Genomic DNA, 25,298 nt, shown 5'->3' on the forward strand with positions numbered 1-25,298 from the left:
CCGGGGCTTAAGCGGTTAAGAACAAACCTACAGAACCTATCTTGCTTGTAACCTGGGGACTGCCTGCACAGGTCTGTGAAGGGCCCATTCTCCCTGATCCAGGCAGTGGCAGCTTCCCAGTTGTCCACCCCTGGGATGCAGACTTCAGAGACTGCTGAACTCAGTTTCTGTCCAGGAGATGATCTAGCTTGCTTTCTTCGGGGCTGAAGGACTCCTGGTTTCTTATTGGTGGTTGATTTAGGCCACAACAGTGGCATTGTTTGACTGCACCCTAAAAGAATGTCCATGCAAAATAGGGTGTCTAGTGTTGCAGAGCCATCTTTATCGCTCAGAGGTCCAAGATATTGATGGGGAGCTTGATTTCAGCAAGCGACCATATTCCCTGTACCATGAGGGACTGGAACATTCCTTCCCAGCCTGAAAAAGATGAGCATCTGTTGAGATCAAGGAGGAGGAGGAAAGGAGGCGAGGGGAGAGGAGTCGTTCCTGAGAGATACACACACAGGGCTGCATACCCCTGAAAAGGGGCCTCAACCTCATACGGGGAACACGAGTGAGATCACTGGGAGCTGTCACACTAAGAGAGTGTTTCCTTGGACAGGTTTGCAATCACCCCTGTTTTGAAGCACTTGAAGTGGATATTATTAGGACACTGAGCACAATTGTGTGGACTTTATATCTCTGGAAACCATATACACCTTATGAAAGAGGACACCCCATACCAGGGGGGGTTTTTCGCTGTTAATTTTCACTTAATGTTTTTTGCACATTTTTTTTTTTCATTCAAGTGATCTGGTACTTAGTCACTTTTCTTATTATAGCACTAGCACTTTCACAGCGTATATATATATATATATATATAATTATTAGATTCATACTAGTTAATAGTATTTTTTTTTTTTTTTTTTACTAAGTTTGCACAGTTAAAACTTTCATCAGTAATTATATATTATTGCACATAGATTTAAAACCATACTTTATTGTTTGATTTTTGCACGTATCATATTTGCATACCAGCAGCGCCAACACCCACCCCTATTCAGTGCATTTTATCACTTTTGAGTAATAGGAAGAGAAGGATTTCCCACCAAGATCCACCAAATTAGGGAATTCCTTGCTTGGCTGGATAGGAGCATAGATTGTTCCAGTACAACAAAAATATTTTGTTGGGGAGGTCCTAAATGAACCTGGGTGAATGGTACAGCCTTAAAAAAAGGCTACCATAAAGCCTAGAACTAGCATACAGAATCTCTTTGTGGGATGTCTTTTTTACCAACACCGAAGGGACAGCAAAATCCTCTAAAGCCCCAAGTTGTTTATTGGGAGACATGATTTGTACAATAACCAAGTCCCCTTCACTGTCCAACCAAAGACTCCTCGCCCCCCCCAAAAAAAATCAAGCCCAACAGGCTGGCATCCATCGTGAGAACCTTCCAAAGGCTTCTGAGCCACTAACCCTGGAATAGCCTGGTTCATGGTGTCAACCAAATCAACAGATGGGTCCGATTTGCTTCACAATGGCACAATTTGCTTCTCACCAAGAATGACCTCTAAAGTCATGGTTTTGGGTGTCAAACTACTATTATCTTTGAGAACACTGAATGCAAGATACATTTCATATAATTGCCTGGGATATATTGGAAAGAAAATCCTGTGTAACTTACCAATAGATGTAATAGTATTCATGCATGCTGTACAATTCCAGTTCAAAACCACTGAGCAGGTACTGAATCATTATCCGCAAGTTATGATAGAGGATCCAGGTTCCCAAGCATGCCAGGTGTTGTCTCTGGGGCTCCTGCTTTAGCAGCATGCTGTGGAGAGCTGCATCTACCTTCTCCGCCTTACACAAAGTAAGTTATAGCATGACATTACCAATGCTGCATGGAAAATAAATACTAACAAGTATCTATATAAATTGTTTGATCATAAAATTTTGCAGGCCTTGGTCATATACATTTTAGTTTACTTTGCATATCATTAACTATATTCAATACGGTTATCTTTCAGTTTTACCAGATGCATACAATTCTACTTAAACCAGAGCACCTTGTTAACTGTGCCTTTAACCACTTCAGCTCCGGAAGGTTTTTACACTCTTAATGACCAGGCCATTTTTGGCGATACGGCACTGCGTTGCTTAGACTAAAATCTGCGCGGCTGTGCCTTGCTGTACCCAAATGAAATATATGTCTTTTTTCCCACAAATAGAGCTTTATTTTGGTGGTATTAGAGCACCTCTGCGGTTTTTATCACGCAATAAACAAAAAATGAACCACAATTTTGCAAAAAAAAAAAACACATTTTTTACTATAAAATATACTATTTTAATATTTTTTTTAAAACATTCCCAATAAAAATATTTTTTAAAAATCTAACTTCTTCATCAATTTAGGCCAATATGTATTCTGCTTTATAATTTTGGTAAAAAAAAAAAACAAAAAAAAAAAAAAAACCTAATAAGCGTATATTGATTGGGTTGCGCAAAAGTTGTAGCCCATAATTTGTAGACGCTATATTTAGGAGACTTATTTGTTTATTGTTTTTACTAGTAATGGAAGCGATCAGCTATTTTTAGAAAGTCTGCGACATTGCGGCAGACAAATCTGACATTAAGTGACACCTTTTGGGAAACAGTGACACCAATACAGTGATCAGTGCTTTAAAAAAAAAAAAAAATGTATTGTTACAGTATAAATGACACTGGCAGGGAAGGGGTTAACACTAGGGGCAATCAAGGGGTTAAGTGTGCCCCTAGGGAGTGCTTTCTAACCATATTGGAACTGGATGACCTAGAGGAAAAAAGAGATCTGTGTTTCAGCTTGGCTGAAACACAAGATCTCCTTTTTCTTCCCTGACAGAAATGCGGTCTGCCTTGTTTACGTAGGCAGACTGCCGTTCTACCATTCCGCCGAACAGTCAGCGGGTCCCGGCGGCCATCACGGCCGCTGGACCTGCTGATTGGCTCCCGCTGTGTCCAATCACAGTAGAAGCGGCACTCCCGCGCCACACACGCATCCCTGAAAACCAGTGCACAAAATTACGAACATGTACATAATTTTGCGCAGCCGGGCCGCCCTGGCGCAGTAAATATGCAGCAGGCGGTCCGGAAGTGGTTAAAATGTTGCTTAAACCAGCTTGGTTTAAATGAATGGTTACTGTGGCAGAACAACCTGGCCACTGTGGAAGATGTAATACAATGCCTTGTATTTTTATCAATAAATACAAAGCGTTCTGTAATTGGCTGCGATGAGGAGACAGATGGATGATGTCACAAGATCCACCTCGGCCAACAGGCAATTCATTGATGAAAGTACAAGACTCTTCCTCAATGGCTGAGATGCCTCAAGACCGATTCTTTCTTTCCAGGCTCAGAAGGGAAGTGTGTGGGATTCAGCCAAGAAGGCAGCAAGGCTTACTGAATGTACCACAAGCTGCTGCACTGTATTAAGGCGAAGGTGCGTTGCAGGTTTTCCTTTTCTTTGGCTTTTTTTTTTTTTTTTAAACTGAGGAACAGCAATTTTGCTTAATTTAGAAGGTGATGCTGCCACCTCCAGATGCTGGATTGGTTTTTTATTTTTGGCTTTTTAGAATTTATTTTCTTTGAGGACTGGCAATTTTGCTGTGCGGGACTGCACTGCAACCTAAGCACTTGGCTTGTGATAGCAGCACAGCCCCATTTATTTACATGGGTGAATTTGACAGGTGGTGCCATCTGTCAATCTCAACACGTAGCGTTAAAATTGCCACATTGCAATAAAAAAGCATTGTGGCATTGTGAATTCTCTGAGAGGCACCATCCTCTAAAAAAGGAGTCCTAGAATACTTCCAAAATCTTTTGTGTAATTTGTACGTACTAAATAACAGCTGTTAGGGACATATTTTTTGGACTTAAGACACTTTCACATATTCTAGACATAAAATTTAAAAAAAAGAGAAAATACCTCATCCTGTAATGTGGCAAAATCTTCAAGGATATGACCAAGTTTATCTCTCTGCCGAGCTCTGTTGTGTCCATGGATTTGAATTAAACTACAAAAAGGCTTAAAAAGAGACAAATGTGGCATTATTTTCAATTTGATAATGCTCTTGTGTAATGCCTCCTCCCTCCCTCCCCCCTAAAATCCGTCCATTAGACATACCGGTAACGGTGTTTCTACGAACCTTCCAGGACAGCAACACAAGAGGTGAGGGGCTCCACCTCACAGGAAACACAATCGGTTGTTAAAAGGCCCCACCCTCCCGCTTGTCCCTTAGTTGAACAAAAGTTCTCCAACCGATTCACAAGGGATAAATAATCACTTAGGTACATAGGTAATAGGACAAGGGGAGGGGTGGGCCTTTTAACAGCTGTGAACAAATTGTGTTTCCTGTAGGGTGGAGCCTCTCATCTCTCATGTGTTGCTGTCCTGGAAGGTGAGAGGAGAAAAAAGGTTCATAGGCAATAGATCATAGTGGTCCTGATCTGGCCAATTATTTTGGCTCGATCTGACAAGGTTTCTGATATTTTATGAGTTCCAGCTCAATAACCCTTGAGGTTTTGGTAAAAAATCAAGTTTAATTTCGCTGTGGGAGACAACATGTACATACAGCCAAGAACATTTTGGTGTGGATTTAATAAAGGCAAATAGTCTGTGCACTTTGCAAAAGCAGTTGCCCTCATTTTCCCCAGATTAGTAAATGTGGCAAAGCTTCACTCTGTAAAGAATACCCAATCATGTGTAAGGAAAATACAAAAAAACAGCATTTTTGCATGCACATGATTGGATGGAAATCAGAAGAGCAACTGCACTTGAAAAGTGCACAGTTTCTTTGTCTTTAGTAAAATCACCCCAATGTTTACTGTAAAACACCAGGATTCACACATCTATTGGCCAGAATCTCAATTCTAAAAGTAGATGCTGACCTTAGATAATGCCTGAATAAAAATGGAGTTGGCCTTCAAAGAGAAAGGCAACTGGGAATAGTACATTTTTCCTTTTCAAGGTGTAACAAAACCCACAGGTATTACATTTTTAAAATTACACTTCAAATAGCACACATGCACTTCTTATAGAAAAAAAATCTATGATCCTAGGTCATTTCTAAGAGGGAAAAAAAAAACAATATACTCACCCGTACACAGTGCGTCACAAAAGAATCAATGTAGTCTTTTGCTTGATGATTGTTGTATAAACAGCATCTAAAACAAGGACACATTAAATAAAGCAACTCCATTAAAGACAAACTAACCCTCAAGGAAAATGTTATCCTTACTTTGAAGAAAGGACGGGGGGGCTCACAAAGGAGCGTAGTGCATCTTTTATCATATCCTGCATCAGATGTGTTCCAAACACCTTCTTATTATCCACCAAGAATGTGGTCTGGAGTGAGAAAAAGAAAAAAAAAAGATGATTGGTTTTATCTCCCAGATGATTGTTGAATAACCTCAGAACACACACAAACTTCAAGAGAATGTCTGTGAAAACTGAATGCTGCCCATAGCAATCCGATTCTATAGATTGCTCTTCTGAATCAGGTCTGCAAATGAAGAAAGTAGCAGGTACTATTAGCAGCACGTTCACAAAATCAACTACCAGCTCAAGCAGAGGTCTTGAAAGTTGTACAATATAAAATAAGAACCTATGCATAACAGACAAAAAATATAGGTTGTGATTTAATGCACTTAAAAAAGGAATATATACTGGTGTAAGCCAGTGTTTCTCAACCTTTTTCCAGTCGGGGCACCCTTGAAAAAGTATTTTCAGTCTTGAGGCACCCCTGTCCAAGGTTCAGTTAACGTTACTGTATGTCATGGAACACGCAAAAAATCAGGCTGGTTCCTGATACCGAGACAAATGCCCTACTTTTTAGGGGTGCCAATATTTCTCAATAGTACCCCACACATTGGAGAACATGGGGCGCTTTTGGTGCGGCGCAATTTAAAAAAAGGGTCAGGTACTCCTTTCCCTGCATTTCTGCGGGTAGGGAAGCCAACTGAAATGAATGGGATGCCCTATATGTAGCATGCAGCCATGCAGATGTGAACACACAAACACACAAACACACACATATATAAAGCCCTTTTAAAACATTGTAGCAAAGTACATTTTTCTCATTCAGCCAGGTACTGCATTTTAGGGGAAGCAGAGGGCACAGCACACTCCTCTTCCCTTTACTTTCACTTTTGAAGCTGAAGGAGCTCCCTCACAGTGCTGATGTACAGTTCGGCAGGGGATTAGGAGATTGGGCTCATCTGACAGCCCTTCTCTCCCATGATTCCGAGGCACACCTGAGGACCTCTGGCGGCACACCAGTGTGCCGCGGCACACTGGTTGAGAAAGGCTGGTGTAAGCAATTGTTGAGCACACCACATAATAGAAACAACATTCTGCAGTTATGTTTAGCAGTAGCCAACATAAAAACTCAGCATCTTGCCTGTAGTGTGGGTTTTGTAGCAGGGAAAACATGGTATATTTTAAATATGGTACAGTATATGCTTTCTATTTCTACATTGTTTGTACAGGGACACATCTGCCATTAAGGAATATGGGAATAGCAGCTCAGGTGACACCTTTAACCACTTTAAAAGGTAGAAAATCCGCGCTTAGGATAATTATAGATTTCTAGTGTTTGATATTGGCTGCAGCCTACCTTTATACTATATTCCTAAGAATATAGTGAGAATAAAGGAAAAGAAGAGGGAAGGTGTATGGCGCTGCCAAAAGGTGCTGATGGTTCTGTATGTCCAAAATAGGTGCTAAAGGTATATACGATATAAATCACCACTATGAATAATAATTAAAGTGTCAAGTGCATCATATGTGTATCTCTAATAAATATGTGTAATACTGTAGGATATTCCACTCTGTGGCTGATGAATATTGTGCTATGAGGAAAGGTTGATACAAAATGGGTGTGAATTGGTGTAGATACAGTTTGATAAGAAAATTAAAAATAAATAAAGTGTATGAAATATAAAAAATATAAAAAACAGTGGGATCCACTTAAATCTATAGCCTTATAATTGTAAAATACAAAGCATCAAGTATGGCATAAATAAGGTGCACAGTAGGTATATAAATATTGTGGCAGCAATGGTACAAGAATAAATAAGTCCGTAACACCTAAAACAGACAGATAGTCCCACAATGCTAAAAAAACTTTTCCTAAAATACAGGGCAAAGGGTGACTTGAGTGCAGGTGCTCTGATGATAAATATTGAAGGTGCTCAGGTATATGGTGACCATTCAGTGCTCCCCGCACCCCTTGGACCGCACTCACCAGAGCTATATACCCCTACAGGGGTGTCAGGCCTTGAATCTATAATCCTGGGTCTCCTCCACTGACCATCAAAGTGGTTGGGTGGTCCAATTATCTGCCCGAATCTTGTAAACCCGGCTCATTCTATGCAGTGATGAATGGCACTATATACCTGCCGGGATGTATTAAAATCAGATGCGGTCTATGCTCCTCCGAACCTGCACTCTGGCTGAATCACAACATAAAAATGGGGTACTCAGACCTCATACACATATGTTGTGAAGGAAAAGATTATGCCATTCTCTCGTGGGTGTCTCTCAGGAAGCACCAGGTAAGGATAGCTGGATCCCTTTTCCTTCACAACATATGTGTATGAGGTCTGAGTACCCCATTTTTATGTTGTGATTCAGCCAGAGTGCAGGTTCGGAGGAGCATAGACAGCATCTGATTTTAATACATCCCGGCAGGTATATAGTGCCATTCATCACTGCATAGAATGAGCCGGGTTTACAAGATTCGGGCAGATAATTGGACCACCCAACCACTTTGATGGTCAGTGGAGGAGACCCAGGATTATAGATTCAAGGCCTGACACCCCTGTAGGGGTATATAGCTCTGGTGAGTGCGGTCCAAGGGGTGCGGGGAGCACTGAATGGTCACCATATACCTGAGCACCTTCAATATTTATCATCAGAGCACCTGCACTCAAGTCACCCTTTGCCCTGTATTTTAGGAAAAGTTTTTTTAGCATTGTGGGACTATCTGTCTGTTTTAGGTGTTACGGACTTATTTATTCTTGTACCATTGCTGCCACAATATTTATATACCTACTGTGCACCTTATTTAAGCCATACTTGATGCTTTGTATTTTACGATTATAAGGCTATAGATTTAAGTGGATCCCACTGTTTTTTATATTTTTTATATTTCATACACTTTATTTATTTTTAATTTTCTTATCAAACTGTATCTACACCAATTCACACCCATTTTGTATCAACCTTTCCTCATAGCACAATATTCATCAGCCACAGAGTGGAATATCCTACAGTATTACACATATTTATTAGAGATACACATATGATGCACTTGACACTTTAATTATTATTCATAGTGGTGATTTATATCGTATATACCTTTAGCACCTATTTTGGACATACAGAACCATCAGCACCTTTTGGCAGCGCCATACACCTTCCCTCTTCTTTACCTTTAACCACTTTACCGCTGCTCACTAGAGCTCTACTGCGGCAAAGTGGTTCGATAACATCTGGCGTCCAGACATTCCCCTCTCTCAGTGGCGCACGCGCGCCGCCGGAGGCTCGCTCCCGCTGTATTCAGTCACAGCGGGAGTCGGACCAGGGGAGGAGAAGTGGCGATCGCCGGGGAATCGATTCTGGAGATCCGCCCGCTTGTGTAAACAGAGCGGGCGGATCTCCTAAGTGACAGGCAGGGTCAGATTGCAGGGTTCAGCATAGCTGAACCTGCGATCTGTCCCTGTGTCACATAGTCACCTCCAGTAGAGGGCTGGGCCAGGGGGGCAATTGCCCCCTGGGCCGCTCTTATGTCCCATAAAAAGGCTGCACAGCTTCTGCCACAGACATGCCTTAAGGATTCCTGGTGAAGTGAAGTAAAAATCCCTGCCACTGACCTACTGAGTGCGGGATGAAGACAAGGACAGAGTGCAGGCCTCCCCCCCCAGCATGGATGGTGTAAACTGTGTCTGAGCAGAGGCCGGTTCCATGCCCCACTGGAGACTCTTCTCCCCCAGCCAGCTTTGACCAAGCTGTCTCAGCTCCCCCCAACCGTCCCCTGCTGGCCGAGTCGGGAACCCAGATTCAGCCGGTAAGTAGAGAGTATCTGGAGCAGGGCTTCAGCTTGGAATGGGGGTCAGGAGGAGGACTGGAAGAGGGAGAGTGGGAGGGGGGCCAAGTCGCTGCACCATGAGCCTCTGGTTTGTACTTGCCCCCTGGGCCGAAAGTTGCCAGTCTGCCCCTGGTCACCTCCCCCCGCACGTCAGTAAGCACCAGGCATACATTAACCCCTCCCTCTCCAATAAAATTAACCCCTTCCCTGTCAGTGTAATTTTTACAGTAACAGTGTATATTTATAGCACTGATTACTGTAGTAATGTCACTAGTACCCCCAAAAGTGTCAAAAATGTCAGTCAAGGGTCCGATCTGTCAGCCACAATGTCGCAGTCCCGCAAAAAAAAAAAAAAAAAATCGCAGATCGCCGACATTACTCGTTAAAAAAAAAAAAAAAACACCAAAAACTACAGAAATCTTTCCCTTAGTTAGTAAATGCAATAACTTTTGCGCAAACCAATCAAAGCACGCTTATTGCGATTTTTTTTACCAAAAATATGTGGCAGAAAACAAATTGGCCTAAAATTATAAAAAATTTTGATTTTTACATTTTTGGGGGGGAAAGATCATATAAAAAAATGTGAAAAATATTATTTTTTCAAAATTGTCGCTCTTTTTTTGTTTATAGCGCAAAAAGTAAAAATCGCACAGGTGATCAAATACCACCAAAAGAAAGCTCTATTTGTGGGGAAAAAAAGGACGTAAATTTCGTTTGGGTACGGCATTGCATGACCGCGCAATTGTCAGTTAAATTCGCACAGTGCCGAATCGCAAAAAGTGGCCCAGACGTAAGACAGCAAAATCCTCCGGTGGTAAAGTGGTTAAAAGGTAACCTGTCAGGTCAGGCACAGCTGTAGCTCCCAAACAGTGCGAAAGTCTGACCAACTCCTATAAGTGCTTTTTCCAGGTCAGCCTTGTTACTGTGTGATGCTATGGAGCTGCACTCTACCTTAAAATAAGCACCACTTCTGAAGAAAGAGCAATGGCAGCCTCCAGCACTGGATGGAAGACTTCGCTGCAAGAAAAAAACTCTTCTGACAGGCAATCATTGAGGGGAGAGAGAGGCAAAGACAAATTTAACACAACAAATATTTACCTGTAAGAGAGATCTTGAAAGAACACAAGGCGACTGTTCACTGAACTCACAGAAAAAGTCCTAGAAACCACATAAATTGTTAGTATGGCATTCCCAAATCATATGTACTGCACTTCAGATAATAAAGGAGTTTCCTAACAGCCTATTCAAATAGTATAATCCTAATGAACCTGGCCATCAAGACGAGGCGAGAATTTAAGCCTCGTACACACGCACCGATTGTTGGCCGACCGATCGGCCGACTTTTGTCCAGTGTTGTTGTGTTGGTTGAAATGTGCTCTAGACTGCACACGAATTTTGTCGGCCAACAACAACCAACTGCAGAAGTGATGTCATGTTCTGGTTTACTTTCCGTGTGTTTTTTCTTCTCTGAGCATGCCCAGTCTTGCTCATCTGATTTTTGTCTGCCGAAATCTGTACTGACTGACGAACAATCGGCCATTCTGTTGACGCCCAACAAAAATTTTATAGCATGCACAACAGATTTTGTTCAGCCGAAAAGTCGCAGTCGGTTGTCGGAAGCATCATACTAAGAAGCCGACAATCGGCCGATCGGACGTTGGCCGAAAATTCACGGCCAACAATCGGTGCGTGTGTACGAGGCTTCAGTCTCCTGCAGAACTTTGTTGGGGCAAACTTCAGTATCTGGTCTCTTAGCTGCCTCCTGCTTCCCAATGGACACTAAGAAACACTGAAGTGATTTGAGTCGCTGTACAACAAATTCGTCAGTATCCACATTTGCAGGCCTGGCTACACTAAAAAAGGCAGAACTGGGAGGCAGCATAAAAATAGAATAAAAAAAGGTAAAGACCTCTCCTGTCTATAGGCAACATTACAAGAGTACAGCATATAAAAAATTATCACGACGCATTAAAAAATAGACCAAGATGAGACCATTAAACAAAACCATAGAAAGAATAAAAAATAAAGCAGCATATAATCTGAGTAGGTTCCCATTTTCAACATTTACTTATTTTTCTGTTAAAGCGGAGTTCCACCCAAAAGTGGAACTTCCGCTTTAGGGAGTCCTGACCCCCCGACATGCCACATTTGGCATGTCATTTTTTGGGGGGGGGAGCGGGTACCTAGTTTTGACAGGTACCCGCTCCCACTTCCGCTCGGAGCGCCGCGGCGCCCTGAGCGGAAGTTCTCCTCTCCCCCTCCCTCCCTGCAATCTTCTGGGACACGTCAGAGGTCCCAGAAGATTGCCGGCCAATCACGGCGCGCAGCGCGACTCGCGCATGCGCAGTGGGCACCCGGCTGTGAAGCCGCAAACTGTAACAGCCGGGTGCCCACAGCAGTGATGCCGGCGCCGTGGGAGAGGATCGAGGCTTCCGGCGGCCGCATCGCTGGACCGTTGGACAGGTGAGTAAATGGCTGGAACTCCGCTTTAAGAAAATATACAAAATTCTGAAATTAAAAAAAAACATGAGAACTTACCAAAATACTGTGAAGGTTTGACAAATTGACAACTTCACACACAGTTTTTATCCGATCTATTAGTTTATAAAAATAAGTCACCATTTCTTCCTTTTTAATTATTTTTGCGTAGCGTGGAAATGTTGGAGGAAGTAAACGCTGGTTGACCAGAGGCTCAAATCCCATCATAATTGGATGATCTAAAACAATAGCAGTTTGTTGGATCCAACTAAATATACAAATGTACAAGCTTATTTTAATTAATCCTAAATTCCCAATTATGAAAATAAAGACGTGTGTATAATATATCCAGATTTGTTTTCTCTCACAGGTGTGCAGAAGAATGCTTTCACAAATATATATTTGAATTGTTTATTTTGACCAAATTACTAAATGTCAAATGACCAAACAGAAGAAAAATAAAAATCAAATTAATATTTGGTGTGACCGTCCTTTGGCTTCAAACCAGCATCAATTCTTTACTTCTTCTGGGTACACTCGCACACAGTTTTTGAAGGAACTTAGAAGGTAGGTTGTTCCAAACATTTCGGAGAACTAATCAAAGATCTTCTGTGTATGTAGGTGGCCTCATATACTTTTATCTCCTCATTTAATCCCAGACCGACTCAATGATGTTGAGCTCAGGGCTCTATGGGAGGCCAAACCATCACTTCCAGGACTCCTTGTTCTTTTTTTACGCTGAAGATATTTCTTATTGACATTGGCTGTATGTTTGGGGTCGTCGTTCTGCTGCAGAATAAATTTGGGGCCAATCACACACCTCACTGATAGTATGGCATGATGGATAAATATCTGCCTGTATTTCTCAACATTAAAGAAACCATTGATTGGCCAACATTGAGGACCATTGAAACTGTACCTCTGATGTATAAACAAGGATAAGTGACTCAACTATGCATAAAAACAAAGGAACTGAAGTAACAGAAAAAATGGCAGCAGGTGCTCTGGACTGATGACTCAAAATGTGAAATATTTGGCTGTAGCAAGAGGGAGTGCAATAATGAGTGTTTGCATGGTGGAGGTTCCTTGCAAGTGTGGGGCTGCATTTCTGAAAATTTGGTCAGGATCAATGGTGTTCTCAATGCTGAGAAATACAGGCAGATACTTATCCATTATGCCATACAATCAGGGCGGTGTGCGATTGGCCCAAAACGTATTCTGCAGCAGGAAAATTATCCCAAACATAAAGCTAATGTCATTAAGAACCATATTCAGCATAAGAAAGAACAAGGAGTTCTGGAAGTGATGGTTTGGCCATCACAGAGCCCTGATCTCAACATCATTGAGTCTGTCTGGGATTACTTGAAGAGACAGAAGGATATGAGGTAGCCTCAGCATCCATTGAAGATTTGTGGTTAGTTCTCCAAGATGTTTGGAACAACCTACCTGCTGAGTTCATTTAAAAACTGTGTGCAAGTGTACCTAGAAGAATTGATGTTATTTTGAAGGCAAAGGGTGGGCATGCCAGATATTTATTTGATTTTCTCTTTTTTTTTGTTGATTGATAAAAATAAACTACTAATACTTCTATTTCTGAAAGCATTCTTAATTCACAGCATTTTGTATCACCTGACTAAAATTTTTGCACAGTAGTGTATATGCACACACAGTATACAGTAAAAGGAAGAATCTAGCTGCCATGGTGGTTAATAACACCAATAAAAACATATATGAAGCACAATGTGGTACACTAAACATTCCAATAAAAAGAACAATGTGCCAGTAAACAAAAAAGTTATTATAAAAGTAAAGAAAGTATTCCACTCCCATGTGGACCTGTCACTCTATGCAAAAAACATCAATCAATCAGTTAAGGTATAGATGCAGTGGCATACATAACTATTCCTGTCTTGTATGTAAAGCTGTGTAAACTGAACTGCAGTTTACAAAAATGTACTTCTCAGTGAATATAGTATTGGTCTCCATTGCATGTAGGCAATAGGTTGAATCCAGGGAGCTGATAGTTTAGGATGGCAGAAAAACCTAAAAGCAAAAAGTAGCTGCCACTCAATATGTGAGCGAAATGCATTCATTGTTTTATATGCTTTAAACTGCATGTAAACGACCACTACTAATTGTGTTAGTACGCTATTCTGAGGTGAAGGTGGAGCACAATCCTCCACTGTATTAAAGTGGGAGCAAACTCCCATGCATGACTTTTACCTATAAGTAAGCCTATAATAAGGCTTACCTATTAGGTTCTGTAAATATCTCCTAAACGTGCAAACTGTAGCCACCATATAAATCCTGTATAATTATAAAAGTAGCTCTGGACTAAACTGAGAAAGAATTATATACATTTGACCATGTTGTGTGAATACATTGTAGTAAAAAAGGTTTTGTACCTTCTGAGATATGCCTAAGTCCTCAATATGCAAATAAGTTCCCCGGCAAACTCAAAAACCAGAATAATTAGTTGTCAGCATATGAGTCATGGCTTCACTCTGGGGAAACGAAGGAAGGGAGTTATGTGAATTCTGGCATCTCAGCACCTCTAGAATGTATTTTTCCTATTGGTGTTAAGGATTGTATACTTGTAATACCAATATCACCATCTACAGTATTTGGTAAAACAGATATTTAGGTCTCTAGGGAAGCAAGGGATGCCAGGTTTCATCTATTTCTGTATATTTCAGAGTGTTCTACAGCGAAATTCACAAGAAGAAGGGAAGCCACACAGACATGCTGCATATTTGAACTTTTTAGCATCTCAGGAACTGTTTCAGCCATGTTGGATTTTGTTAAGACAATCTAGATACACTGCTTCCTGGAGTATTACAAGGGTCTACCTAAACAAGATGTTCAATTCCAATCCAGTCAAGCAGGCCCTTATATCTGGTAAATACTGGAAAATCAGACTGTAAAGTGTGTAGCCACCTTAACAAAGCAGCATCAGCTTCTGCTATAAAAGCTAAGCCCCTGGAACAGTATATTATTGATGCGGAGAAGAGAACATACTGTTCACGTGGTCAATATAGAACATTTCACATTAAATGTATTCTGCAAAATAATTGAAAAATAGTGGGTTTGTGTTCTTTACATAGCACTGTCACTAAATGGGCAAAATGGCACAATCTCAACTATATAATTCTTTAGAAGTTACAAGTCATCCTCAAGAAGCAGGTTTAGCTTAATTGAATTATATAAAACTTAACCACTTGCGGGCCAGCCGCCGCACATATACTGTGGCAGGTCGGCTCTATTATGCAAAACGACGTACCTGTACATTGTGGCGTGTAATATGCAGTAGGGGCAGGCACGCGCATTGATTAGCCAACGGGGGAGTCAATCAGCGGGTCCGGCAGATGCGATGTCCGCCGGCCCTCCGCGATCGCTCCCCAGAGAGACAGAACAGCGGTCTGCCTATGTAAACAAGGCAGACCTCTGTTCTGTCACAGATGAACACAGTAATCTCGTGTCCCTGCTATTCAGGAACACAGATCTCTATGTTCATCTAGTGAGTCCACCCCCCACACAGTTAGAAAGCATCCCCAAAGGAGACACAACCCTTTGATCGCCCCTGGTGTTAACCCCTTCTCTGCCAGTGTCATTAGTAGAGTAATAGTGCATATTTTTAGCACTGATTACTGTAGTAATGTCACTGGTCCCCTCGAGTGTCAAAAATGTCAGTTAGGTGTCCGATCTGTCCGCCGCAATCCCTCTAAAAATCTTTGATCACCGCCATTTCTAGTAAAAAAACAAATAATAAAACAAAAATGGCATAAATCTTTCCCCTAGTTTGTAGACGCAATAACTTTTGCGTAAATCAATCAATATACAGTTATTGCGATTTTTTTTTTTTACCAAAAATATGTGGCAGAATACAGATTAATTTTTTGAATGTTTTTTTAATTGGCTGTGCTTTATAGCAGAAAGTAAAAAATATTATTATTTTTTTTTTTATTCAGAATTGTTGCTCTTTTTTTGTTTATAGCGCAAAAAATAAAAACCGCAGAGGTGATCAAATACCACCAAAAGAAAGCTTTTCGTGGGAAAAAAAAGGACATCTACTTTATTTGGGTACAGCATTGCACGATCGTGCAATTGTCAGTTAAAATAACGCTGTGCCGTATCGCCAAAAATGGCCATTAGGGGTAAAACCTTCTGGTCCAGAAGAGGTTAACAATTGTACATTTGACATAAGCATTCTCACCGCCTTTTGTGGTATCGTTCTGGGCTTGGATGCCAAGTGAAAGGGAGTTTTGAATAGCAGAGAGGAGGTCAGCAGCTTGGCCTATTAGCTTTGATGCTTCTACCACTGCACTTGTCTAGACAGCAGAAATAAAAAATAAAATGAATGTACACAATACTGACAGGGACTGCGTAAAACACAAAGATAAACCAGCTTACCTCTTTTTTGGTAAAAGCTATAAGGACAGTCAGTAGAATCCGGGTAAACTTTACTCTGCTAAATACTGCCAAGCATTGCTGGTGCTGGAAAAGCAAATAATACAAACAGAAATAAGACAAACAAGAATATGGAAAAGCGAAACACTTTTACTCTTGTCTAAATACAAAAAAACAAACAGTATTCCAGATAGAAATAAAAAAAACTTTAAAGTGATTAGGCCTGATATTTTTTTGTTATGTTTTTTTTTTTTGCAGTCCCCACCAGTGCTGTTCGCTCCTCCCTCCTAATGCTAAGGAGCTCCTGTTGCTCTCAGTGTCTCCTGTGATACCAGGAAGTGAGAGGAGCGTTGCTGCACCCAAAACAGCACAGGAGTACACTTAGATCCTCTGCTGTCAGAACCAGCCAGAAACTAGTAACTTCACCACAAAGTCTTCCTTGACTGTAATAGATGCCCTGGCTGACAAGGAATCCTCTGATGGCCAAGACTACCCTTAAAAATCATAGGGCAACAGGATTCCAGATGTTGGTACCTTCAAAAAAGGTACAGGACCGTCCCCTCTCTATCTAGAAACAGATATGTTGAGACTGCATAGCAGTACGGCAACTAAGCCCAAGGTACGAGGCATGGCCTCAGGTACTCCTGAAATCCAGACAGCTGGTAGCTTCTAACAGTCAGATAGCCTGAGTTGACCAAAATCACTGTAAGTGGGCAGTAGGAATGGATTGGAGATAAGATTTCCAGCATTGCAAAGAGCCTTGTGGAGCAGCAGAGGGAAGATGCTTCTTTGATGCTGAATGGCAGGAAAGGGAGCACAGAGACACTCCACCTAGCAAATAATGTCAGTGCAAAGTTCCTCAAAGTTAACCCCTCCACAGCTGAGGAACTGGCAGAAACACTCATTTTAAAAAGGCACTCATTGTGATCAGCCAGATTGGACTACTCACAGAGAGAGTCACTAAAAACAAGGCAAGCGCCAAGGCAATGAGATGAGAAAAAGATGATCACCTGCCTAGGAAACTAGCAAAAAATGAGTCATGCTAGTAGTAGGAGAGGTTGCCCTGGGGTGGCCTACAGTTTCCTAGTATCCAATCCTTCTGTATTCAGCAGTATAACAACATGAAGTTGAAATATTTCATATGTGCCCCAATAGATAAGAAAGCAAACCCTACTGAAGCCAGGACTTCTAAAATGTATTATATACACACACACACACATACACTGTATATATACAGATTTGTATAAAGTCTTTGTATTTTTAGGTTAAGCTGATGTACTGTGTTGCACATTTGTAAGCTCCCTGTCTTTGTTATAACAGCTGAATTCACGATCCTCTAGAGCTGTGGAATAAAGAAGCCTATCTCAGCTTTTTTACTTCTGTCATTTGACTTGGGTGACTGTAGCTTCACGATGCTTTAAGTCACAGGTGTCAAACACAAGGCCCGCGGGCCGAATGCGGCCCCCCAGGCCATTTCATGTGGCCCTCACACCTCTCCTGCAGCTGCTGTACCCACCTTGTCTCTGTGGTTGGCAGCAGAGAGGACAGGACTCCTTTGCCAGCTCCTGCACTCCTCTGTGCAGCTGCAGAAAGGCTCGTCTTTGATCACCCCCACCCCTTCTCAGCAGTCCACAGCAGAGGAGGGCGGAGCTCTTCCTACAAATCCTGCACCTCTCTGTGCAGAGGCAACACCACCTTGCCTTTGCCTCCACTGGTCTCAGCATTCAGCAGACTGAAGCTCACCATTGGTTCTCCTCCAGACCCTGCACTTCTTCCCAGATCCAACCGCATCTTCTTCCTGGCAGCAGCACAAGGTAAGGGGCTGCATTGTGATGTAAGGAAGGGTGGGTGACTCTTGACTTCTGATGGTGGGGGGGCATTTGACGTCCCATGTATCGGTGTAAGGGGGCGTAGAGTGCTCTGGACATCTAATCCTACACATAAACTCGGCCCTTTGAGGGTAACCATAATGAGGAAGTGGCCCACTATGAAATTGAGTTTGACACCCCTGCTTTAAGTGAAGAATAGTTCTACATTTTGGTCTATATTTTATTCATTTATCCTACAGTGGTAATCACAACCTGTTTGTGTTAGTAAGACGACATTGATGGTAGACAATTCATTTTATGACACAACAACCCCAGAAGATGCCTAAATAAAAAAAAGCGCATATCTAGAAATTGTTTTACCTCAAGCTCCACTTCTGGATCTCTTGTCTCTCCTTGCCGAATTCTGGTACTCTGGAACAGGCAAGTTGCAGACAGATGTTATTGCTACACAAAAGGCATTTTGATGTTGCGCAACAGGTAACATAAAACATAGATTTTTTGCCAATTAAGAGTTATAGCCTAGAAGAATGCATTGATAGCAATAAAACTCTCACTAACCACAATTCAGCTGTAGCTCTATATCCATACATTAACCACTTACAGACCGCCCGCCCGCCCCAGTTTTACGTTGGTACTTTGACGTTAAAAACAGGGGTTATGGCAGCAGATAGCTGCCATAACCCCAGTATTTTTTACAGGGTGGGCGGTCCTCTTTCATATAAAAGTGGTCCCAGCGGCGGATTCACCGCGGGATCACTTTTATGGGCAGCAGAAGAGGTACCCCCCTCCCACCACTTCCCGGTCATTTCCACCCTTACCAGAGCCGTCAGTAGTGGGGAAAACAATCCGGCCCTTTCCCCTCCTAGGCAGGAATTCGAGTGAGGGCAAGCTGGCCCCCCACTTGACTCTATGGCCTTGGAGGACCGGAGCGACGTCATATGTTGCTTCCTCCCAATGGCCTTAAAGAGCCCATTTTTTTCATGATGAAAAAAATGACTTTTTTTTTTTTTTGCTTTTTAGTGTAAATGTGAGACCAGAGGTCTTTTTGACCCCCAGATCTCACATTAAAGAGGACCTGTCCTACTTATGTATATTACAAGGGATGTTTACATTCCTTGTAATAGGAATAAAAGTGATAAAAAAAAAATAAAAAAAAAGGGACAGTTAAAATAAAAAGGTAAAATAAATAAAAGTTAAAGCACCCCGTCCCTGTTAGCTCGCAGGCAGAAGCGAACACATACGCAAGTCGCGCCCACATATGTAAACTGTGTTCAAGCCACACGTGAAGTATCGCCCCGATCCTTAGAACAAGAGCAATAATTCTAGTCCTAGACCTCCTCTGTAGCTCTAAAGTGGTAACCTGTAGAAATTTTTAAAGCGCCGCCTATGGAGATTTTTAAGTACCAATGTTTGTTGCCATTCCACGAGCATGCGCAATTTTGAAGCATGACAAGTTGGGTATCTATTTTCTCAGCGTAACATTATCTTTCACATTACAGATAAAAATTGGACTAACTTTATGGTTTTCTTATTTTTAAATTTAAAAAAAAAAAAGTGTATTTTTTTTTAAATTGCGTTTGTAGGACCCCTGTGCAAATACGGTGTGACAAAGTATTGCAACGATCTCCATTTTATTCTCTAGGGTCTCTGCTAAACAATATATAATGTTTGGGGGTTCTAAATTTTAGAGCAAAAAATACTGATTTTAACTTGTAAACAACAAGTGTCAGAAATAGGCCTGGTCCTTAAGTGGTTAATATTGCTCCACATGCTGACTATAGGGAAGGCACTGCCTTGTGAAAGGACACATTTAGAAAATGCCACTAGACATTTTATACATGTATACAGCTAAGCAGAGAAAATGTCAAGAATGAACTGTCATCTGATGCTTTTAATATTTTCCCTGTCACAGTAGCACTTGGTTGTGAATGCCCAAGAAAACAACATATTTACACATGAAGTCCATTCTCAATAAGAAGAAAGTAAAGGCAAAAGCAATAGTGTAGAAAGTCTGCTCTGTGGATCTAAGAATAGGGACTAATAAGGTAAAAGTATGGTCCTAGGTTTGTTGGTGGAAATCCAGCCAAAACATTTTTGCTAATCTTGGATATTAAGAGGGAAGGTTAGAACAACTAAGGATATTGCTGTTGCCCATGTCAAATCAAGGGATAATTCTAATTTTCTGTTCTAAAAACCATAAGAAGAATTTAGATGAAATCCCACCTTAGACAGCTGTCAACAGAACAGGTGTCCACCATGGGAGATTTCCCCTCCATCTTCGTTTTGGTGATTCTAAAAGGTTAGATTTTCCTTCAGTTTCTGTTCTGATGAGAGGAGCCATACAGACACAGAGCCAATTTCCCCAATTTGGTGTACTTACCATAAAATCCATTTCTCTGAGTTCATCGACGGACACAGCGCTCCATAAATCATATCTACTGGGTTATAGTGCCTTATCCAGGAGTAGGCCTAGGCAGAACAAAAAAAAACACCTGGCTATGCCAATGGCCTGTCCATATCGGCAAGAGAGACCATACAGGTAGAGCCACATGTCGAACCCCCTGAATGAAGGTACAAACTAAAGAGCGCCTGGCTAGGGGTCGTTGAAACAAGATTGCCTAAGCAGACACCTGGCCCTTGATGGTACTTCTTCTGCTCAATGCCCCGTTGAAGAAAGGCTAAGACCTAAGCCACAGAAAAGGATCGAGGATGAGTGCCAATCGACTCACACCAAGAAATGTACGCTTTCCAAGTGAAATGGTATATCTTGCTGGAAGACAACTTCCTCGCCTTTACCATAGTAGGGATCACTGATCCAGACAGACTTCAGTCCCTCAGTACCTGGCTTCCAATAGCTAAGCCATTTAAACCAGCGACTGTAAAACAGGATGGTAGATCAGCCCATGGGACAACTGGTCTTCTCTGAGAGGAAGCCCCCAAGGGGCATTTACGGCAATCATAATGATCAGAAGACCCTCGTTGTGTCCAGCGGCTCCCAGACTAAGGGAAAATGGCCGCAGTGACATTGGGCTACACAAAAATGGCCACCTGCCGGAGACCAGCCAAACCAAGGGAAAATGGCCACCACAACGTCATTTGACTTCACCTACTTGGCCGCAGGCAGCTCAAGACACCGAAGCATGCTGTCAGAATCCTACCTGTGCCCTCTGCAATGCTGCGCTCTCTGCAAGGGGACCCCCCCTGAAGGTACTGTACTTCCACAGACAGGGCATACATTAGGGGAGACTCCACTGCACACTCTGCACTGGGACCCCCATGCACTACACCCAAACTGCAACCAGTACACTGAGACCCCTCTATATTACCAGGGCAGGACACACACTATCCCAGAACCATTACAGAGGGGGGATGGCGGGGGAGACCGCAGGGGCCTCTGCTGCATCCTCTGCCCTGGGACCCCCCAGACTCCAGGTCCAGACAGGGGGGAAAGGGAGTGGGGGAAACCCAGCTCAATGAAGGATTTCAGGATAGGAGGAGGGAACCTGCAGGTAGGTCCGACCGTCTCTGGAGGTTACCCGCGTTCATCCAAAAAAAAACGCCAAAAGGAGAGAGGGGGGATTGTACTTAACCTTCCATGGTGCGGGTAATGCTCCACCCCATCGAAGTAGGGGAGCTCTCCGCTAAGGGACTGCTGCGACTCAGACCCACGCCCGGTCATATGCGAACCCTGAGAGACGTTTTACTCGCGGACCAGCCTCTGTCCATAAGGCTATGTCCCGGCTAACCTAGTGCATAGTTGCGGTTTGCAAGCGATCGCTGGGCTGGGGGACCACTGGATCTAGATTATCCAGCCCGTCGCCCAGTCCGGCAGTTGATTGCAGACCTCAAAAGAGAAAAAAAAACAAAAAATATGTAAGGAAGAAAAAAAAAATTGCTAGGACCAGAGATCCCAGCGGGAGCCTAGGTCCTTACTCCTGACTAGACAGATTAAAAACTGATTACCTAGAGTAGAGAGGGGGGTTATATACCAGCTAAGGACAGCCCTTGGACATAGCCAGGTGTTCTGCCTAGTCCTACTCCTGGAGGAAGCAATATAACCCAGTAGTTATGATTTATGGAGCGCTATGTCCGCCGATGAACTAAAGAGAAAACATTTTACAGATGTTCTAACCCCTCCTGACCCTATCCCAAACAAGGAATAAAAGGTTTTTGCTTGAGTCCCACTTTAATTGTATATCGGCATCTACAGGTTTAAGGACCAAAAGAAAAAATGAAGTTTCTTCTTTCCCACAGAGGACAAAGTGCATGTAGAACATTGTCCTGTTTTTATAAGTGGTGTGGATACTGAGCTAACATGGTCAACAGCATGTCCCCACTTCTCCTGTTTGACCATGCTGCTTAGTACAAACAGCTAATGAGTTTTGACTGATGGGTCTTGTTCATGGTTCCAGACATTGTCCAAAGCAAGCGCTGCCACTAGACGTGCAGGGTGAGAGAGGACATCAGAAGACTGCCAGGAAAAAAACCCACACTTATTTCCCAGCAGAAACGGCAAGAACAACAGAACTCTGCTTGAACTACCCAACAGTGATAGCTACAAATGGCAGGGGAGGAGCTGACAGGCTAACACCACATTTGTAATGCCAGCATATGGTTCTTCCGAATCTAGAAGTAGAAATCATGCATGTCAAACATACCTTTACTCTCCTCTGTAAGTCATCTTCAACATCTTTTAACATTCCTAAAGATGCAATTCCAGAGTCATTAATGGTGTGGGAAGACATTTTTGTGCATATAGTACATAAGCAAAAAAATATATAGATCACCTGTTACTCTGAGATCTGTCACACTGTTGGCCATTTTAAATCCATATGTCATAGACTGGAAGTCTTCCTAAAAGATAAAATAGATTTACAAAACTATTTCTTCTTCATGATACACTGATTATTTGGCTCAAAGATGATGTACCTCTTCGAATACAGCAGCCTTGTTCACTTTTTCTCTAGCAATATCGCATATCTTGAGGATTCCTAGTGCAAAGGCTTTCATAGCTGGGTCTTCTATGAGATCTGGATTATGAACATATAGGCAAGTGAAAACTGTCTGTGCCAAAGAATGACCTTCTAACCAGGTAATCTGCAAAAATAAAAACATTTTTTGCGCTTTTAAATGATTATTAAAAGTTGAACTCCAGACACAAATACTTTCTTTTAGGCTGGGTTCACACCTAATGTGGATGCGGTTCGCAGCAGGGGTCCGGTGCGTCCCTGTTCTCCGTCTCAGGGACGAATCAGCACCCACCAAAAATGAAAGCATTACTTTTAAATAGGTTAACTCTTTAGGGCTGATTCACACTGTATAAACATGAACGTTAACAAAACACATGTATGAAAATAATTTATTTCACCTAGAGTACTGTAATGAAAACTCACCAAACAACAAAAACAAGTGTCCATAATTCCTATCAGTTCAGGCCATGATAAATCTTTAATTTTAATGGTACCATCCTTTAAAATAAAAAGAAAAAAAGCATTTAAAAAATTAATGACAATAGTGGTTCAAACATAGAAAAAAATACAGCAACTGGTTAGATCTCTCAGTATTTAACAACAAAATGATCATTTTCCTTCAACTCCAATAAATATTAACAAATCAGAAAATACAATACATGAAATTCTGTAAATATTTGCTAGAGAACTGCAACTAACCTTTATTGCTTGTTCAAAGTTTAAAATCTTGCGATTAACCTGATTGCCAATCATCCCAGCATCCATTTTGGGATCCATCATCTCAATAGCTGACATAGCCTCAAACAGACCAAAGCTGAAAGTCCAAAAAATAAGTCACCAGTCATAATTTAAAACAGAGCCTTAAAGGAAAACACTGTTTTGCCCATGAATGGCAAAGAAAATATTTGCTTTACAGAATATGAGCTCTACTCTGCAAAGCTACATTAAAAAAAAAAGGAACATATAATGTTTCCCCACTAGCATATATTCACATTTCCTTGCTTCCACTCCATCCTGCTGACCGCTGTGATAGGGGAAATACAGCCCTGTGTGAAGCACCAAACCAACACGTTGGAGCTTACACAAGGTTAGGAACTCCTACCCCACCATGTGACAGCAACTATATGGCATATACTGTAAGTTTGCTCTTAAGGCTTTTTCACACAGGTGTTGAAAATAGGCAGTTGGGTTGTGTTTTTAAATCGCTTCCCGTTTGCCTATCAATGCCACACAGAATTGTTAAAATTAGGGAGCAGATGCAGGTGTTCACACTGCAGTGCTAGCGTTGCTTCGCATTGTGGTGAGGCATAAATAATTCATATACAGTGCATTGCAAAAGTATTCACCCCCTTGGCATTTTTCGCGTTTTGTTACCTCACAACCTGGAATTAACATGGATTGTTTGAGGATTTGCATAATTTTATTTACAGAACATGCCCCCAACCTTGAAGATGTTTTTTTTTTTAAGCAAACAACAAATATGCACATTAACTTTTTCTGTTATTTTGTCCTAACTATTCACCCCCCTAAAGTCAATACTTTGTAGAGACACCTTTTGTGGCAATCACAGCTCCAAGTCGCTTTGAATAAATTTCTATGAGCTTGCCACATCTTACCACTGGGATTTTTGCCCATTCCTCCTTGCAAAATTGCTCTAGCTCCTTCAAGTTGGATGATTTGCGCTTGTGAACAGCAATCTAAAGCCCCGTACACACGAGTAGAAATTCGGCCGGGAAATTTCGTCCGACGAACGATCTGCCGATTTTCAGCTTGTTATTATGGTGCTTCCGACAACCGACTCCGACTTTTCGGCCGAAAAAATCCTGGTGTGCAGGCTATATAATTTTTTTTCGACCGTCAAAACACGTCCGATTTTCGTCTCATTAGTACAGATTTCGATGGGGAAAAATCTTATGAGCAAGACTAGGCATACTCAGAGAGGAAAGAACACAAAGAAAGCAAACCAACACATGACACCACTTCTGAAGTAGAATTCTGTTGTGCGGGAAAATTCGTGTGCAGTCTAGAGCACATTCCAACCAACAGACACCACTCTGGACAAAAGACGGACGACCGGTCGGCGGAAATTCGTTGCGTGTGTACGAGGCTTAAGTCTGACCACAGATTTTCTATTGGGTTGAGGTCTGGGCTTTGACTAGGCCATTCCAACACATTTACATGTTTCCCCTTAAACCACTCAAGTGTTGCTTTAGCAGTGTGTTTGGGGTCATTGTCCTGCTGGAAGGTGAACCTCGGTCCTAGCCTCAAATCACGCACAGAGTGTTAGAGGTTTTGCTCAAGAATATCCCTTTATTTAGCACCATCCATCTTTCCCTCAACCCTGACCAGTTTCCCAGTCCAGGCTGCTGAAAAACATCCCCACAGCATGATAATGCCACCACCATGTTTCACTGTAGGGATGGTGTTCTTTGGGTGATGGGATGTGTTGGGTTTGCACCAGACATAGCGTTTTCTTTGATTGCCGAAAAGTTCAATTTTAGTCTAA

At 42.0% G+C, this 25,298-nt stretch overlaps 1 protein-coding gene across 2 annotated transcripts in view; it reads right to left on the reverse strand.

The window, feature by feature from the left end:
* Positions 1-25,298, reverse strand: part of NAA35 (N-alpha-acetyltransferase 35, NatC auxiliary subunit) — a 69,352-nt gene that overhangs the window by 33,243 nt on the left and 10,811 nt on the right. For both annotated transcript variants that reach the window (XM_082261161.1, XM_082261162.1), the window contains exons 4-17: positions 23,492-23,606; positions 23,216-23,290; positions 22,752-22,919; positions 22,610-22,676; positions 22,481-22,524; positions 18,183-18,233; positions 15,997-16,080; positions 15,800-15,914; positions 11,647-11,825; positions 10,207-10,266; positions 5,257-5,363; positions 5,116-5,182; positions 3,945-4,043; positions 1,665-1,843 (exon numbers count right to left, since the gene is read on the reverse strand). In XM_082261161.1, the coding sequence (XP_082117287.1) occupies positions 1,665-1,843; positions 3,945-4,043; positions 5,116-5,182; positions 5,257-5,363; positions 10,207-10,266; positions 11,647-11,825; positions 15,800-15,914; positions 15,997-16,080; positions 18,183-18,233; positions 22,481-22,524; positions 22,610-22,676; positions 22,752-22,919; positions 23,216-23,290; positions 23,492-23,606 (1,410 nt within the window). The remainder of the gene's footprint in view (positions 1-1,664; positions 1,844-3,944; positions 4,044-5,115; positions 5,183-5,256; positions 5,364-10,206; positions 10,267-11,646; positions 11,826-15,799; positions 15,915-15,996; positions 16,081-18,182; positions 18,234-22,480; positions 22,525-22,609; positions 22,677-22,751; positions 22,920-23,215; positions 23,291-23,491; positions 23,607-25,298) is intronic.

Source organism: Pelophylax lessonae (genome assembly GCF_965119305.1).
Source record: "Pelophylax lessonae genome assembly, chromosome: 1".
NCBI lineage: Eukaryota > Metazoa > Chordata > Amphibia > Anura > Ranidae > Pelophylax > Pelophylax lessonae.